The 17624-nt window shown below is 45.0% G+C and overlaps 2 protein-coding genes across 2 annotated transcripts in view; both read right to left on the bottom strand.

The window, feature by feature from the left end:
• Positions 1-1335: 1335 nt before the first annotated feature.
• On the bottom strand, positions 1336-9919 carry LOC132765896 (zinc finger protein 397-like). The gene is made up of 4 exons (XM_067465266.1): positions 9718-9919; positions 6686-7441; positions 5324-5441; positions 1336-2919 (listed from the first exon to the last, which is right to left on the bottom strand). Exons 2-4 carry the CDS (start codon positions 7415-7417, stop codon positions 1721-1723), a joined length of 2049 nt encoding a protein of 682 aa, XP_067321367.1. The 5' UTR covers positions 7418-7441; positions 9718-9919; the 3' UTR covers positions 1336-1720.
• A 1504-nt stretch (positions 9920-11423) lies between these two features.
• LOC132765736 (uncharacterized) overlaps positions 11424-17624 on the bottom strand; it is a 32599-nt gene continuing 26398 nt past the window's right edge. Inside the window, exons 11-12 of the mRNA XM_067464240.1 lie at positions 17456-17582; positions 11424-14402 (exon numbers count right to left, since the gene is read on the bottom strand). Coding sequence (XP_067320341.1) covers positions 13114-14402; positions 17456-17582 — 1416 coding nt within the window. The 3' untranslated portion in view covers positions 11424-13113. The remainder of the gene's footprint in view (positions 14403-17455; positions 17583-17624) is intronic.

Below are 17624 nucleotides of genomic sequence, written 5' to 3'. Positions count from 1 at the left end.
GCATCAATAGGAACATAGTGTCTAGATCTAAGGAAGTAATGCTACCCCTCTATTCTGCTTTGGTTAGACCACATCTGGAATATTGTGTCCAGTTCTGGGCACCACAATTCAAGAGAGATATTGACAAGCTGGAATGTGTCCAGAGGAGGGCGACTAGTGGCCCTCCTTTTCTGGGAGGAGAGAGAGAGGAATGTCTCCTGGACACAGGTCTTGACGTCTGCGGGGCTTTGAAGCTGAGGCCTTGCCTTGAAGGCTCCTCTCAGGACTTGACAGGTAGTGCTAATGGGGAGGGATGCTGCTGGGGAGGCGCTGGGCCAGGAGGAAGAGGAGCAGGGCCTCCACCAGGTAGGCTCTGTTCTGCTTTGGTTAGACCACACCTGGAATATTGTTTCCAATTCTGGGCACCACAATTCAAGAGAGATATTGACAAGCTGGAATGTGTCCAGAAGAGAGCGACTAAAATGATAAAAGGTCTGGAGAACAAGCCCTATGAGGAGCGGCTTAAGGAGCTGGGCATGTTTAGCCTGAAGAAGAGAAGGCTGAGAGGAGATATGATAGCCATGTATAAATATGTGAGAGGAAGCCACAGGGAGGAGGGAGCAAGCTTGTTTTCTGCTTCCTTGGAGACTAGGACGCGGAACAATGGCTTCAAACTACAAGAGAGGAGATTCCATCTGAACATGAGGAAGAACTTCCTGACTGTGAGAGCCGTTCAGCAGTGGAACTCTCTGCCCCGGAGTGTGGTGGAGGCTCCTTCTTTGGAAGCTTTTAAGCAGAGGCTAGATGGCCATCTGTCAGGGGTGATTTGAATGCAATATTCCTTCTTCTTGGCAGGGGGTTGGACTGGATGGCCCATGAGGTCTCTTCCAACTCTTTGATTCTATGATTCTATGATATTGCAGTCTAAAAACCCCTGAAGAGCCACATGATTCCCACATTAGAGTAGTTTTTGCACTTTAACCATTGTTCAGGCGAGTTTTCTGACTTCAACATTTATCCCATCATGTTCAGGTCTGTAGCATTCTGGCAAATATATTACCTCACAAACAATATGGGAAGGCTTTATTTCTAAAAGCATACTTTGAGGTACGAAAAAAATTCCAACTGGCAGTTTATTTCCCTCATGCCTCCTATTCCTCACCATGGCCCCTCCCCTTCTTTACTCCAGTTTCCATGGTTTTATTTCTAAAAGCATACTTTTTGGGTATGAAACAAAATTCCAACTGACAGTTTATTTCCCTCACACCTCCTATCCCTCACCGTGGCCCCCTCCCCTTCTTTGCTCAATTTACCATGGTTTTATTTCTAAAAGCATACTTTGAGGTACGAAAAAAATTCCAACTGACAGTTTATTTCCCTCATGCCTCCTATCCCTCACTGTGGCCCCTCCCCTTCTTTTCTCCATTTTCTATGGTTTTATTTCTAAAAGCATACTTAGGGGTATGAAACAAAATTCCAACTGACAGTTTATTTCCCTCATGCGTCCTATCCCGCACCATGGCCTCTCCCCTTCTTTGCTCCATTTTCCATGGTTTTATTTCTAAAAGCATACTTTGGGGGTGCAAAACAAAATTCCAACTGACAGTTTATTTCCCTCACGCCTCCTATCCCTCGCCCTGGCCCCTCCCCTTCATTGCTCCAGTTTCCATGGGAACCCTCTCCCTTGTTTCAAATATACACAGGCCAGGTCTAAGGTTTCACACAAAACGAGAAAGTAAAGTCATGACACATCAAGTGTTTTCATCGGGTCGGCATGAATTCTTTCATGTCTCTTCAAGTATTTCCCCACCCTGAAGCATTTCCCACATTGAGAACACTTGTACGGTTTCTCCCTGGTGTGGATTCCCTGGTGGGTCTTGAGCTGGTTACTCCGGCCAAAGCTCTTTCCACACACAGAGCATTTGTGGGGTTTCTCTCCGGTGTGAATCCGCCAGTGGTTCATGAGGTTTCCTTGCTGGTTGAAACGTTTCCCACACTGAGAGCACTGGTAGGGTTTCTCTCCAGTATGAATCCTCTGGTGGATCTTCAGCTCTTTCTCTTGGTTGAAGCATTTTTCGCACTGGGAACATTTATAAGGTTTCACCTTCACTCCAGAGTGAATGCCTTCGTGTCTCTTCAAATACTTCCCCAGGCTGAAACTTTTCCCACACTGAAAACATTTGTGTGGTTTACCCCCTGTGTGCGTTCTCTGGTGAATGGTCAAACTCCTTCGCTGACCAAAGCATTTCCCGCACTGGAAACATTTGCAAGGTAGAACTCCAATGTGAGAGCGCTGATGGGTCATCAGATTTCTTCTCTGCAGAAAACATTTTCCACACTGAGGGCAACCATACCTTCTCCCTTCGCTCTGTATTCCTGGATTTGTCTTCAGCGAGGAGGCAAAGCCCACATTCTTCCCACGCTCAGGAGAGTTGTCGGATGTTTCTTCTATATAATTATTCTGATCTGTGTCCAAATTATTTCCTTCCTGTTCCTCAAAGAATTCAGATTTACTGGTTTGTTGTAGGTTTTTCCGGGCTATATGGCCAAATTCAGATTTATTCCCAGAAGTTATTTGATGCTCACTAGAGTATGAATTTTCTTGGCAGGGGTCTTCTTTGCAATCCTCCAAAATATGGGCCATATCAAGTCTTCTACCACAGTTCGAGAACACGGGCATTTTATTCCTTGTATGCTCTTTGACAAGATATTCAAGGGCAGGTTTAAGGTTAAGATGCCCACTGCACTCTTTCCATGTATTCTCTGTCCCCGTGGGCTGCTCCCACTGTTCTTCTTTGAATTCACATCCTTCATTGTGCATTACCAGTCTTCCCAGCACATCTCCTGGGCTGGTCTGTTGCACTTTCTTGGGGATGTCCTCTGGCTCGTTTCCTCCCAAGGGGGAATTCTCCATCTTGATCTGGCTTCCACTTTCATCACCTGCAGGGAAAGAAAGAAAGAAAGAGGATTCCTAATGAAGCGGTTCCCAAACTGTGTTCTGCTGAAGCTTAGTGTCAGGATCAACGTATCAGCCTGGGTCTGGCTGCTTCAGTTCTCTGCCATCATCATCATCATCATCATCATCATCATCTATATAAATAAAAATGTAATGTTCGTTTGTAGTATTCACAGAACTCGAAAACCACTGGGGGAATTGACACCAAATTTGGACACAAGACACCTAACAACCCAATATATGTCTTTCACTTAAAAAAAATGATTTTGTCACTTGGGAGTTGTAGTTGCTGGGATTTATAGTTCACCTACAATCAAAGAGCATTCTGAACCCCACCAACGATGGAATTGAACCAAACTTGGCACAAAGAACTCCCATGACCAACAGAAAATACTGGAAGGGTTTGGTGGGCAGTGTCCTTTGGTTTTGGAGTTGTAGTTCACCCACATCCAAAGATGACTGTGGACTCAAACAATGATGGATCTGGACCGAACTCTACAAGAATACTCAATATGCCCAAATGTGAACACTGGTGGAGTTTGGGGGAAATAGAATCTTGACATTTAGGAGCTGTAGTTGCTGGGATTTGTAGTTCACCTACAATCACAGAGCATTCTGAACCCCACCAACGATAGAATTGGGCCAAACCTCCCACACAGAATGCCCATGTGGGCCACAGCAACGAGTGGCAGGGGACGGCTAGTAATAATAATAATAATAATAATAATAATAATAATAATAATAATAATGGCAGCCCAAGAACAAGCCATTAGAACAAATGCCATCAAAGCCAGAATTGAAAAGTCGGCAACAGATCCCAAATGTAGACTCTGCAAGGAAGCAGATGAAACAATAGATCACATCCTCAGATGATGCAAGAAGATCGCACAGACAGACTACAAGCAGAGGCACAACACAGTTGCTCAGATGATTCATTGGAACTTGTTGCCACAAATACCATCTGCCTGCGACAAAAAACTGGTGGGATCACAAGCCAGAAAAAGTTACAGAAAATGAACATGAGGAAGCACTGGAACTTTCTGCCCCAGAGTGTGGTGGAGGCTCCTTCTTTGTACACTTTTAAGCAGAGGCTGGATGGCCATCTGTCAGGGGTGATTTGAATGCAATATTCCTGCTTCTTGGCGGGGGTTGGACTGGATGGCCCATGAGGTCTCTTCCAGCTCTTTGATTCTATGATTCTATGATTCTATGAACACGTCAAGCTACTCTGGGACTTCTGAATTCAGACAGAGTTCTGGAGCACAATACTCCTGACCTCACGATTGTGTTAAAAAATAAAGTATGGATTGTCTATGTTGCAATCCCAGGTGACAGCAGGATTGAAGAGAAACAACTGGAAACAACTGGAAAAGCTGACACGATATGAGGATTTAAAGATCGAACTGCAAAGACTCTGGCACAAGCCAGTCAAGGTGGTCCCAGTGGTGATCTGCACAATGGGTGCAGTGCCTAAAGACCTTGGCCTGCACTTAAACACAATCGGGCCTAACAAAATTACAATCTGCCAGCTGCAAAAGGCCACCTTACTGGGATCTGCAGACATTATTCGCCGATACATCACACAGTCCTAGTTTTTAACTCTGTGTGGACATTAAGTCCAGTCGTGCCTGGCTCTGGGGGGAGGGTGCTCATCTCCATTTCTAAGCCGAAGAGCCGGCATTGTCTGTAGACATCTCCATGGTCATGTAGCTGGCATGACTGCATGAAGCGCCATTACCTTCCACTGGAGCGGAACCTAATGATCTACTCACATTTGTATGTTTACGAACTGCTAGGTTGGCAGAAGCTGGGCTAACAGCGGTAGCTCATGTCGCTCCCCAGATTCAAACCACCAACCTTTTGGTCAACAAGTTCAGCAGCTCAGCGGTTTAACCCACTACGCTACCGGGGGCTCCTGGAATATAAATAAAGATTATTATTATTATATTATTATTATTATTATTATTATTATTATTATTATCATTATTATTTGAAACACAACAAGATGAGTCCACAGCAGACAAGGTCATTCTGCTGGCTGTTGTATTGGATCACATTTCCCAAGTGTCTAGGACTGTGTTGTGTATTGACGAATAATGCATGCAGATTCCAGTAGGGTGTCCTTTTGCAGCTGGCCGATGGTAATTTTGTCAACGCCGATTGTGTTTAAGTGCAGGCCAAGGTCTTTAGACAATGCACCCAGTGTGCTGATCACCACTGGGACCACCTTGACTGCCTTGTGCCAGAGTCTTTGAAGTTCGATCTTTAAATCCTCATATCGTGCCAGCTTTTCCAGTTTTTTCTCTTCAATCCTGCTGTCACCTGGGATTGTTATAATAATATAATATATAACAACAACAATAACAATAATTGACTATGCTATCTCACCCAAAGAATCCGCATCCCTAGGATCGTCTTGCAGAACCTTCCAGACTACGATCTCTTGGCGTGGATGGGTCAGAGGTCGGCTGAAGATGGGCCAAGTTTCCTTGATGTTCATCGATTCCTGTAATCATATGGGAAAAGACAGAAACCCCCTGTTAGATTTTCTTGGAAAAAGTGGTGCACTCAGAAAAAAACACAGTAATTCCAAAATATTGAGAAATATCAGCAGAAACACTGTTTGCTGGCATAAAAAAGAGGGTTTTCTTGGTGGTGGCCCCATGATCTGGAATTTTTATAATACTAATGAAGATAAACTCCGAATAAGGAACTGGAAGAAGAGACTAGAAGATTGTGAGATGATACTGGAAGAAGATACGGTAGTGGATGTATTGTTTGGTGACAACATAACTCCTCCCATTACTATAATACAGGCATGGGCAAACTTTGGCCCTCCAGGTGTTTTGGACTTCAACTCCCACAATTCCTCACAGCCTCAGACCCTTTCCTTTCCCCCTTCAGCCACTGTGGTGACCCCAACCGTAACATTATTTCCGTTGCTATGTCAAAACTGTAATTTTGCTACTGTTATGAATCGTAATGTAAATATCTGATATACAGGAAGTATTTTCATTCACTGGACCAAATTGGGCACAAAGATCCAATACACCTAAATTTGAATACTGGTGGGGTTGGGGGGGATTGATTATGTCATTTGGGAGTTGTAGTTGCTGGGATTTATAGTTCACCTACAATCAAAGCGCATTCTGAACTCCACCAATGATGGAATTGAAACAAACTTGGCACACAGAACTCCCATGACTGACATAAAATACCGGAAGGGTCTGGTGGGCATTGACCGTGAGTTTGGGAGTTGTAGTTCACCTAAATCCAGAGAGCACTGTGAACTCAAACAATGATGGATCAGGACCAAACTTGGCACGAATACTCAAAATGCCCAATTGTGAACACTGGTGGAGTTGGGGAAAATAGACCTTGACATTTGGGAGTTGTAGTCACTGGGATTTATAGTTCACCTACAATCAAAGAGCATTCGGAACCCCACCAACAATAGAATTGGGCCAAACTTCCCACACAGAACCCACATGACCAACAGAAAATACTGTGGTGTAGGTTTTTTCGGGCTATATGGCCATGGTCTAGAGGCATTCTCTCCTGACGTTTTGCCTGCATCTATGGCAAGCATACCTCTGGCCATATAGCCTGAAAAAACCTACAACAACCCAAAAAATACTGTGTTTTCTTATTTTCTTTGGTGACCTCTCTGACAATGCCCTCGTGACCCCCCAGGGGTCTCAACCTCCAGGTTGACGAACACTGTCCTTGAGACTGGGATGAAGTCCTCACCTGTTGTTTCCGTATTTCATCCTCTTGTCGGCTCACCATGAAATCCTCCACAAGGGCCACAGCCTGGGAACAGGTCTCTGGTCCTGCGCCTCGGAGCCATCCTTGCAGGTCTTGGGGAAGACTGGCCAGGAATTGTTCCAGGACCAGCAGCTCCAGGATCTGCTCCTTGCTGCGTCTCTCCGGCTTCAGCCACCGACTGCAAAGCTCCTGGACTTGGCTGTAAACCCTTTGTGGATCCTCCACCTCTTGGCAGCAGAACTGCCGAAAATGCTGGCGCTGGGCCTCTGTTTTCAGGGCATCCGCTCGCAAAATGGCCACCTTTACTTTCCTGTAATCCTCCCTGTCTCTGGCTTCCAGGCTCTGAAAGGTCTGCTCTGCTTCTCCACTCAATGCGGGCAACAGCCGGGCCACCCACTCTTCCTTTGGCCACCGACAGGCTTTGGCCACTTGTTCAAAGGAGGCCAGGAAGGCCTTGGCGTCTTCCCACGGAACGACCTCCTCTGATGTCTCTGGATCTCCCCTTTCTGCATGATGGGGCCACATTTTCTTTAGAAACTCCTGCTCCTGGGTTTCCCAGTGTTGTTGTATTCCTCGAGGGGGTTGGTCCTCCTGCGATACTTCCCCTTGGAGTTGTCCCATCCTATATCCCCTGTGAATCGCACTGCTGGCGCTTCCGTAATTATCTTCTTGTCCAACTTCAGGTTCAGACTTTGGAGACTGTTGCACCTTCATCCCTTTCTCTAGACTCCCACAAATCTAACAGGATTCAAGGGGAAAATATAGTAAAAAAATGGGTTGTTGTAAGTTTTTGGGGTATATGGACATGTTTGGAGTATATGGACATGGAGACTATGTCACGGAACAATAGCTTCAAACTACAAGAAAGGAGATTCCATCTGAACATTAGGAAGAACTTCCTGACTGTGAAAGCTGTTCAGCAGAGGAACTCTCTGCCTGAAGTGTGGTGGAGGCTCCTTCTTTGGAGGCTTTTAAAAAGAGGCTGGATGGCCATTTGTTGAGGGTGCTTTGAATGCAATATTCCTGCTTCTTGACAGGGGGTTGGACTGGATGACTCATGAGGTCTCTTCCAACTCTATGATTCTATGATTCTAGAAGCATTCTCTCCTGACATTTCGCCTACATCTATGGCAAGCATCCTCAGAGGTTGTGAGGTCCTCACAACTGAGGATGCCCGAAAAACCTACAACAACCCAGTGATACCAGCCATGGAAGCCTTCAACAATACATAGTAAACATTACAATATATTTCCAAGAGTGTGGAATTTTATTTTTGTAATTAGATTTACAGGAGATTGTGTTATTCGTCAACAGCTATACATTAATATTGAGAAGGATGTATTGTCGAAGGCTTTCATGGTCGGAATCACTGGGTTGTTGTTTTTTTTTTCGGGCTATATGGCCATAGTCTAGAGGCATTCTCTCCTGACGTTTCGCCTGCATCTATGGCAAGCATCCTCAGAGGTAGTGAGGTCTGTTCCAACAGGTTGGATCTGCACTGCCAAATAATCCAGTTTGAAATGCATCAAACTGCATTATATGAATCTTCTAAACCAGGAATAAGCAAACTTGTCTGCTTGAGACAAGTGTGAATGTTGCAATTGGCCACCTTGATTAGCACTGAATGGCCTTACAGCTTCAAAGCCTGACTGCTTCCTGACTGGGAGAATCCATTCTTGGGAGGTTGTTAGCTGGCTCTGTCTTACCTTTGTTTCTCTTTTCGGAAATTAAAGTTGGAGAAACAGAATAGAATCCTGTTCATTCCACATGTTCCTGCACCAAGTTTAAAGACAAGATTAAGGCACACATATAGCATTATTGTTGTTGTTGACTTTTTGTCTCCACAAAGGAGACTCAAAGCAGCTTTCATCAGATAACTGGTTCTTTTCTCCAATCTCATAGGGCCATGAGACCTACCGAGGCAGACTTAAATCATGAATTTTAAATGTGTGTCCTGTGTTTAATCTTTGTTTTGTGTATTTTAATATGTATTTTATAGAGATACATTTTGGTATATAGCTTTTATAGAGTGTATTCATGGTGTTTCTGCGGTGTTTATGTGTTTTTATTGTTCAGTAACCTGTGTCGAGCCACAAGGAGACACTGGTAAGAAATAAAATTATTATTATTATTATTATTATTATTATTATTATTTGAAACACAACAAGATGAGTTCACAGCAGACACCCTGCTGGCTGTTGTATTGGATCACACGTCGGACACTTCCCAAGTGTCTAGGACTGTGTGATGTATCAGTGAATAATGCGTGCAGATCCCAGTAAGGTGGCCTTCTGCAGCTGGAAGATGATAATTTTGTCAGCACCAATTGTTTTTAAGTGCAGGCCAAGGTCTTGAGGCACTGCACCCAGTGTGCCGATCACCACTGGGACCACCTTGAATGGCTTGTGCCAGAGTCTTTGCAGTTCGATTATTATTATTATTGTATTGTCGAAGGCTTTCATGGCTGGAATCACTAGGTTCTTGTGGGTTTTTTTCGGGCTATAGGGCCATGTTCTAGAGGCATTTGAAATGCCTCTAGAACATGGCCCTATAGCCCGAAAAAACCCACAAGAACCTAATTATTATTATTATTATTATTATTATTATGAAACAGAAGACTGCACACTAAGGCTGAAATTGTACACTGTAGCATTAATCTCAGTATACCATATTTTCTAGTCTTTACGCACATCTACATTCCAGAATTAAATTATTTTGGTATTACTTTAACTACCAAGGCTCAGTGCAATGTTGCAATTTGGTAAGTCTGGTAGAGAAGGGTAAAAAGACCTTGTAAAACTACAGCTCCCAGGATTCCACTGCATTGAGGCATGGCAACTAAAGTGGTATCAAACTGCGTTAAATCTACAGTGTGGACGCACTCAGAGCAGGGTGAATATCCCACCAAAGGACAACCCCCAGGGTTCCATAGCAATGAGACAAAGTGGTGCTAAACTGCATTAACTCTGCAGTGTAGATGCATCCATAGAAAACAACACAGCTCCAAAGCATACCTGCAGAGGAAGAAGCGGCTGTTATTGGGCTTCAATCAAGAAGGGAGCGAGCCAGCATTGCTGGGCTCTCCCAAATCCTGGATGGATGAATGGGTGGGTGGGAGATGGAGGAAGCCCTTTTCTCTCCTGCAGGTTCCCCTTCTCTCCTTGTTTCTACTTCCTTCTCTTGGGAAGTTCAGCAGAGCTGCAGAAGCAGCAGAGAGGTTTCCCACGCGCGCCCTCTGCAGGGCGCCGCCGCTATAGCACCTCCACTGAAAGTTAAGGCAAGAGGCAAATCAATCCTTTATGTATGTTATAATATCCGCTTTGTATCTGCTGGGGTTTGGTTCCAGGATCCACCACCCACCACAGTGGATACCAAAATCTCATTAGAATCATTGTGTCCATCCAATACAGCCCCTTTCTGACATGCAGGAACACAATCAAAGCACTCCTGACAGATGGCCATCCAGCAACTGCTTAAAAACCTCCAGTGGAGGAGATTCTGCCACATTCCCAGGCATGTTTCCTAATGGGAGTTCGAGTACATCTGTCAGACTACAGCACAACTTTCCAAATTATGTGTCGTAACATGTTAGCGTGTCAGCTACAGTGTGTATGTAGGTGTTGTGCAAACAAGGGTCTGGAGAACAAGCCCTATGAGGAGCGGCTTAAGGAGCTGGGCATGTTTAACCTTCAGAGGAGGAGGCTGAGTGGAGATATGATAGCCATGTATAAATATATGAGAGAAAGCCACAGGGAGGAGGGAGCAAGCTTGTTTTCTGCTTCCCTGGAGACTAGGACACGAAACAATGGCTTCAAACTACAACAAAGGAGATTCCATCTGAACACGAGGAAGAACTTCCTGATTGTGAGAGCCATTCAGCAGTGGAACTCTCTGCCCCAGAGTGTGGTGGAGGCTCCTTCTTTGGAAGCTTTTAAACAGAGGCTGGATGGCCATCTGTCAGGGGTGATTTGAATGCAATATTCCTGCTTCTTGGCAGGGGGTTGGACTGGATGGCCCATGAGGTCTCTTCCAACTCTTTGATTCTTTGATTCTATCCTATCAGTTCTTTGTCGCAGGCAAATGGTATTTGTGGCACAAGTTCCAATGAATCAACGGTGTTATGCCTCTGCTTGTAGTCTGTTTGCGCGATCTTCTTGCAGCAGCTGAGGATGTGATCTATTGTTTCATCTGCTTCCTTATTATTATTATTATTATTACAATTTATCATATATGTCCATATCTCTTATAAGAGTTTGGCTTTGTTGGAAATAGCAACCTTCTTCAAGTCTCCATTAGTAGTTATGTTGTATATGTGTGTGTTGGTATGCAGTTTTCCTTAACTCTATGTTATGGGAAGGACTGCAGACCATGTGACCAGATCTGGGACTGTTCAGATCTCAGGTCTCTTTAGAAACAGTCTGCTTTACAGACGCCAGGAGAAACAGAATGCTTTAGAGCAGGCATGGGGAACCTTCGGCCCTCCAGGTGTGGTGGACTTCAACTCCCACAATTCCTTGAGGCCAAGGTAAGCCTTTGGGGCGAATGCCGAGCCTCAAGGAATTGTGGGAGTTGAAGTCCACCACACCTGGAGGGCCGAAGGTTCCTGACCCCTGCTTTAGAGGCCCCTCTATTAGACTCTCAGAAAGGGGAATTGCTTTAGACTTGATTATAAGACTGTTGTCCTGCGTTAGAACATGCAAACACAAAAGGGAGAAACAAGTGTGCAAAAACATTTATTTTATTTTTATTTAAAACAGGCAAATAAGATTATAAATCTCTGCAAAAATAATCCTTCACTGGGAAGGGAACAATAAACACCCCAAATATCCAACAGAAATATTACAGTAAGCACCTCACTTTCTCAGGATGTAGAAATGAAGCACGTCAGTGAACGTGGGAAGAACACAGTGAATAACAAAACTATATGTTTTTTTTAAGTGAGAGAACAGCTCTCTAGGAATCCCTAGACAAGGCATGGGCAAACTTGGGCCCTCCAGGTGTTTTGGATTTCGGTTCCCACAATTCCCAACAGCCTCAGGCCTTCCTCTTCCCCTCCTCAGCTGCTTAAAAGGAAAGGGCCTGAGGCTGTTAGGAATTGTGGGAGTTGGAGTCCAAAACACCTGGAGGGCCAAAGTTTGCCCATGCCTGATCTACACACTGCTTGAATTGTCATGGCTCAAGGCTATGGAATCCTCGGCAGAGAAGGCTAAACTATAGCCACAACAGGGAGTGTAGTATCAAACTGCATTATATCTACAACTGCATTATATCTCCAGGTTTAGCCAAACTGCAGAATTATAGCAGCCTGATACTATTTCTGCTGCCATGGTTGTACCTCTTGACATCTTTGCATTTGTAGTTTGGTGTGGCCTCAGAGCTCCAAAGCCAACCTTAAACACTGTGGCATAGACACCAAGAACTGGGAAGCCCTGGCCCTTGAGCACTCTAACTGGAGGTCAGCTGTGACCAGCAGTGCTGCAGAATTCAAAGACACACCAATTGAGGGGGAAAGGGAGAAGCATGCCAAGAGAAAGGTGCATTAAGCCAACCCTGACCAGGACCACCTTCCACCTAGAAACCGATGTTCTCACTGCAGGAGAACACACGGATCAAGAATAGGGCTCCGCAGCCACCTACAGACCCACCGCCAAGACACTAACCTTAAACATTGTGGCATAGACAGCAAGAACTGGGAAGCTCTGGCCCTTGAGCGCTCTAACTGGAGGTCAGCTGTGACCAGCAGTGCTGCAGAATTCGAAGAGGCATGAATTGAGGGGGAAAGGGAGAAGCATGCCAAAAGGAAGGAGTGTCAAGCCAACCTTGACCAGGATCACCTTCCCCCTGGAAACCGATGTTCTCACTGCAGGAGAACACACGGATCAAGAATAGGGCTCCGCAGCCACCTACAGACCCACCGCCAAGACACTAACCTTAAACATTGTGGCATAGACAGCAAGAACTGGGAAGCTCTGGCCCTTGAGCGCTCTAACTGGAGGTCAGCTGTGACCAGCAGTGCTGCAGAATTCGAAGAGGCATGAATTGAGGGGGAAAGGGAGAAGCATGCCAAAAGGAAGGAGTGTCAAGCCAACCTTGACCAGGATCACCTTCCCCCTGGAAACCGATGTTCTCACTGCAGGAGAACACACGGATCAAGAATAGGGCTCCGCAGCCACCTACAGACCCACCGCCAAGACACTAACCTTAAACATTGTGGCATAGACACCAAGAACTGGGAAGCTCTGGCCCTTGAGTGCTCTAACTGGAGGTCAGCTGTGACCAGCAGTGCTGCAGAATTCGAAGAGGCACGAATTGAGGAGGAAAGGGAGAAGCATGCCAAGAGGAAGGTGTGTCAAGTCAACCTTGACCATCTGGAAACCAATGTTCTCACTGCAGGAGAGCGTATTTGACTTTCACGGGGTATTTCTCCAATGGGTTGCCTGGTGTTTGAGCAACACCGCTCTCTGAGAAAAGGTTTTCCCACAGTCGAGGCACGGGTACGGTTTCTCTCCCGTATGGATCCTTTGGTGCCCCTTTAAGTGTTCTCTCCGGCCAAAGCTTTTCCCGCAGTCGGGGCATTCGAAAGGTTTCTCTCCGGTGTGGATTCTTCTGTGCCTCTTCAAATCCCCGCACTGATGGAAGCGTTTCTGGCAATGGGGGCATTGGTACGGCCGCTCGCCCGAATGGATCCGCAGATGCTTCTGCAGGAGTTCCTTCCGACTAAAGCATTTCTCACACTGAGCACACTGGAACGGTTTCTCGGCAGTATGAGTCCTCTGGTGTCTTTTGAGGTCTCCCCTCTGGCTGAAACACTTCTCACACTGGGAGCATTTGTGGGGTTTCTCTCCGGTGTGAACTCTTCGATGCCGGGTTAAGACTTCTTTAGAAGCGAAGCGTTTCCCACACTCAAAGCACGCGTAGCGTTTCTCGCCAGTGTGAAGCTGTTGGTGATTTATCCAACGGTCTTTCTTACTAAAGCTCTTCCCACATCGAGAACAATCGTATATTCTCCTTTGACCGAAAATCCCTTCGTTTTGCTTTGTATAACGAACACTCCCCCCAAACACAGGAAAGTAATTCAGTTCCATTTCTGTATGGTTACTCGGTTCCATTTCTATATAGTTACTCGGTTCCATTTCTGTATGATTACTCGGTTCCGTTTCTGGATAGTTACTCGGTTCCGTTTCTCTATAGTTACTCGGTTCCGTTTCTCTATAGTTACTCGGTTCCGTTTCTGGATAGTTACTCGGTTCCATTTCTAGACGGTTACTCCGATATGTGTTCGAATAATCTCCTTTTCCATGCTCCGACAATTCAGGTCGATGTTGTTCTGCTAACTTTCTCTGATGTTTCCCAAACCATGAATTTTGTGGGAAGCTCTCTTCTGACCTGGGATGTTCCTCATGGTCCTGCTTGGTAGAAAGCACGTTAAATTTTGATGTATAGCTATAGTTTCTCCTCTGGGAGGGGATTTTATCCCATCTGTAAACTTTGGAAGGATGACTAGCTGCAGCTATAAGATCTGGAGTCAGCTCACGGCATCCGTCAGTCCCCAGTTCCTCATCAGTTCCGAATCCTTCTTGGCCTATCTCTGTTGTCTCGGTCACATTCCCTTGGCTTTCCTTCGAAACTGTTGTGGCATTATCTACTGGCTCATTTTCCTCAGTTAGAACATCCTCCATCTTGACGCAACCTCTTTTCCCTGTAAAGACAAAGAAAAGGAATTTATTTACTTATTTATTTATTTACAACATTTCTACCCTGCCCTTCTCGACCCCCGAGGGGGGACTCAGAGTGGCTAACACGGCAGCAATTCGATGCCAAAATATCACAATATACAATAATACAAAAACCATAAATACACAGTAGATTAAAACAATAACATTAATTATACAGTCATAGTAGCCTTTTCCATTATCATAACAATCATCATATGGTCCAATTCAATGTCCAAAGTGCCGTTGTGCCTGCTAGCCAAAAGCCTGGTTCCAAAACCACGATTTCAGTTTTGTCCTAAAGGAAAGGAGGGAGGACGCTGATCTAATCTCGCTGGGAGTGAATTCCACAAGTGTGTGTGTGTGTGGGGGGGGGGGGTCACCACCGAGAAAGCCCTGTCCCTCGTCCCCACCAGATGCTTTTGCAAGGCCGGTGGGACCGAGAGCAGGGCCTCCCTGGTGGATCTTAAACTACGAGGTGGAGCACAGAGCGAGATACGTTCGGACAAGTCATCTATGTTTTGGTGACCTCTTTCCACATTGCCTATATACCCTCTATTTGCCTGGCTTCTTATTCTTTCCCTCTTACAGCCATTTGATTTATTTACTTAAGCTTCTACCTTTTTCTAAGCTGTCCCAGATAAGTGGGTTGCTGTGAGTTTTCTGGGTTGTCTGGCCCTGTTCCAGAAGCATTCTCTCCTGATGTTTCGCCCACATTTATGGCAGGCATCCTCAGAGGTTGTGAGGTCTGTTGGAAACTAGGCAAGTGGGGTTTATATATCTGTGGAATAATGTGAAGGGTGGGAGAAAGAACTCTTGTCTGCTTGAGGCAAGTGTGAATGTTGCCATTGGTCACCTTGATTAGCATTTAATGACCTTGCAGCTTCAAAGCCTGACTGGTTGCAATCTGCGGGTATCCTTTGTTGGGAGGTGATTAGCTGGTCCTGATTTATCTCATTGTTCCGTGACTAGGATGCGGAACAATGGTTTCAAACTGCAGGAAAGGAGATTCCATCTGAACATGAGGAAAAACTTCCTGACTGTGAGAGCCGTTCAGCAGTGGAACTCTCTGCCCCGGAGTGTGGTGGAGGCTCCTTCTTTGGAAGCTTTTAAACAGAGGCTGGGTGGCCATCTGTCGGGGGAGATTTGAATGCAATATTCCTGCTTCTTGGCAGGGGGTTGGACCATGAGGTCTCTTCCAACTCTTTGATTCTATGATTCATCTGGAATTCCCCTGCTTTTATGAGTGTTGCTCTTTATTTACTATCCTGATTTTAGTATTTTTAATAAATAAAGAACAACACTTAAAAAGCAGGGAATTCCAGACAAGAATCAATCAGAGGTAGCTAACACCTCCCAACAAAGGATTCCCCCAGGCAGGAAGCAGCCAGGCTTTGAAGCTGCAAGGCCATTCAATGCTCGATTGCAACACTCACACTTGCCTCAAACAGACAAGTTTTCTTTTTCCCACCCTGGACATTCCACAGGTATATATTCCTCGCTTGCCTAGGATGCCTGCCATAGATGCAGGCAAAACGTCAGGAGAGAATGCTTCTAGAACATGGTCATACAGCCTGAAAAGCCCACAACAACCCATTATGGATTTAGTTATGATCTGGGGACAAGTCAAAAGTCATTTCACAGAGAGTGAAACATGCCAGCACAATCTCTGGAGGGAAAGTTGTCTCTGTGTGCTGCCACCTAATTCCCAGGCGAAGCATTAAAAAAGCCAGAAAAGGTGCTACAGAGGTGAGAACCAATGGGGTTAGTGCTTCTTCTTATTTCTTCCAGAACAGACCAAGTTTTTTTCCGTTTGGCCTTCTGCTCTGAGAAAAACATGGTTCCTATTTCAAGAAAAGTAAAATACAGTACTGAACTGTTGGTCTGATTGTTGGCAGTTCAAATCTGTGGGACGGGGTGAGCTCCTGCGTTAGCCTTAGCTCCTGCCAATCTAGCAGTTCAAAAACATGCAAATGTGAGTAGATCAATAGATACTGCTTTAGCAGGAAAGGGCTAAAGACACTCTAAGCAGTCATGCCAGCCACATCACTAGGAGGTATCTATGGACGCAGGCTCCTCAGCTTGGAAATGGAGAAAGAGCATCTCCCTCAGAGCCAGAGATGAGCACCACCTCCAGAGACGGAAACGAAAGAAGTCTTTGCCTTTGTCTGTGTATTTGTATCACTGTATGTGATTGTAAGGCATTGAATGTTTGCCTATAAATATATCATATCAATAAATTGTATTATTATTATTATTATTATTATTATTATTATTATTATTATTATGTTCACCCATGGATAAGTTGACCCAGTTTTTATTTGTTGAATAAAATATATGTTCTCTCCCAGTGATTGGCTGAATAAGCCTAGTTGGGACTAATGAGCAGGGTGCCAGCCTAATCTAAGAGCTTCATAGTCACCTCTCTACCTCTGAGCATGCTTGCCATAGATGCAGGCGAAACGTCAGGAGAAAATGCCTCTAGAACATGGCCATATAGCCCGAAAAAAACCTACAACAAACCAGTGATTCCGGCCATGAAAGCCTTCGAAAATACATAGTTTCATAGTCTCCAACAAGGCACTTCCTTGTCTGTAAATGGGCTGTGATAGCAGCAAAACTGAGAGGCAAACCCTCACCTGAAGATCACAAGACTTGGGTAACTCCATATGACAACATTCTCTACAATATTGGGAATCTTCCCTTTTACCTGAGCCCGTAATGTTGAAATTCAAAAACACTCAGGGGAAAAAAAATCTCAACTATTCTTATATATATCATTTTCAAAAGAAGAGCTGTGTTGTTGTTATTGTTGTTGTTGTTGTTGTTGTTATTATTATTATTATTATTATTATTATTATTATTATTTAATCCAAGTATTCCCAAATCCAAAATTATCCAAGTGGGTGGTTGAGATAGTGACACTCGAAGGCATGCACGCACACAAACACACTGCCTATCAATATCTTCCAATTCTACAATGAGAATATTGGATCAGTTAACATTCACAGAATCCACAGAATGCAAAGAGCCTCCTCACCCAAAGCGTTTATTTCTGCGCCTTCCTCTTGCAAGACTCGCCAGACCATGGTCTCTTGGCCTGGCTGCATCAGGCTCCGTTTGACTACTTGCAAAGACAGGCTGGTTTCCCGGAGGTTTCCCGGTCCCTGCAAAGAGAAAAAGACAGCAACTCTCTCTTATCAGATGTT

This window comes from Anolis sagrei, chromosome 2, assembly GCF_037176765.1.
Source record: "Anolis sagrei isolate rAnoSag1 chromosome 2, rAnoSag1.mat, whole genome shotgun sequence".
Classification (NCBI taxonomy): Eukaryota; Metazoa; Chordata; class Lepidosauria; order Squamata; family Dactyloidae; genus Anolis; species Anolis sagrei.
This window is presented reverse-complemented; position numbering and strand designations above follow the sequence as displayed.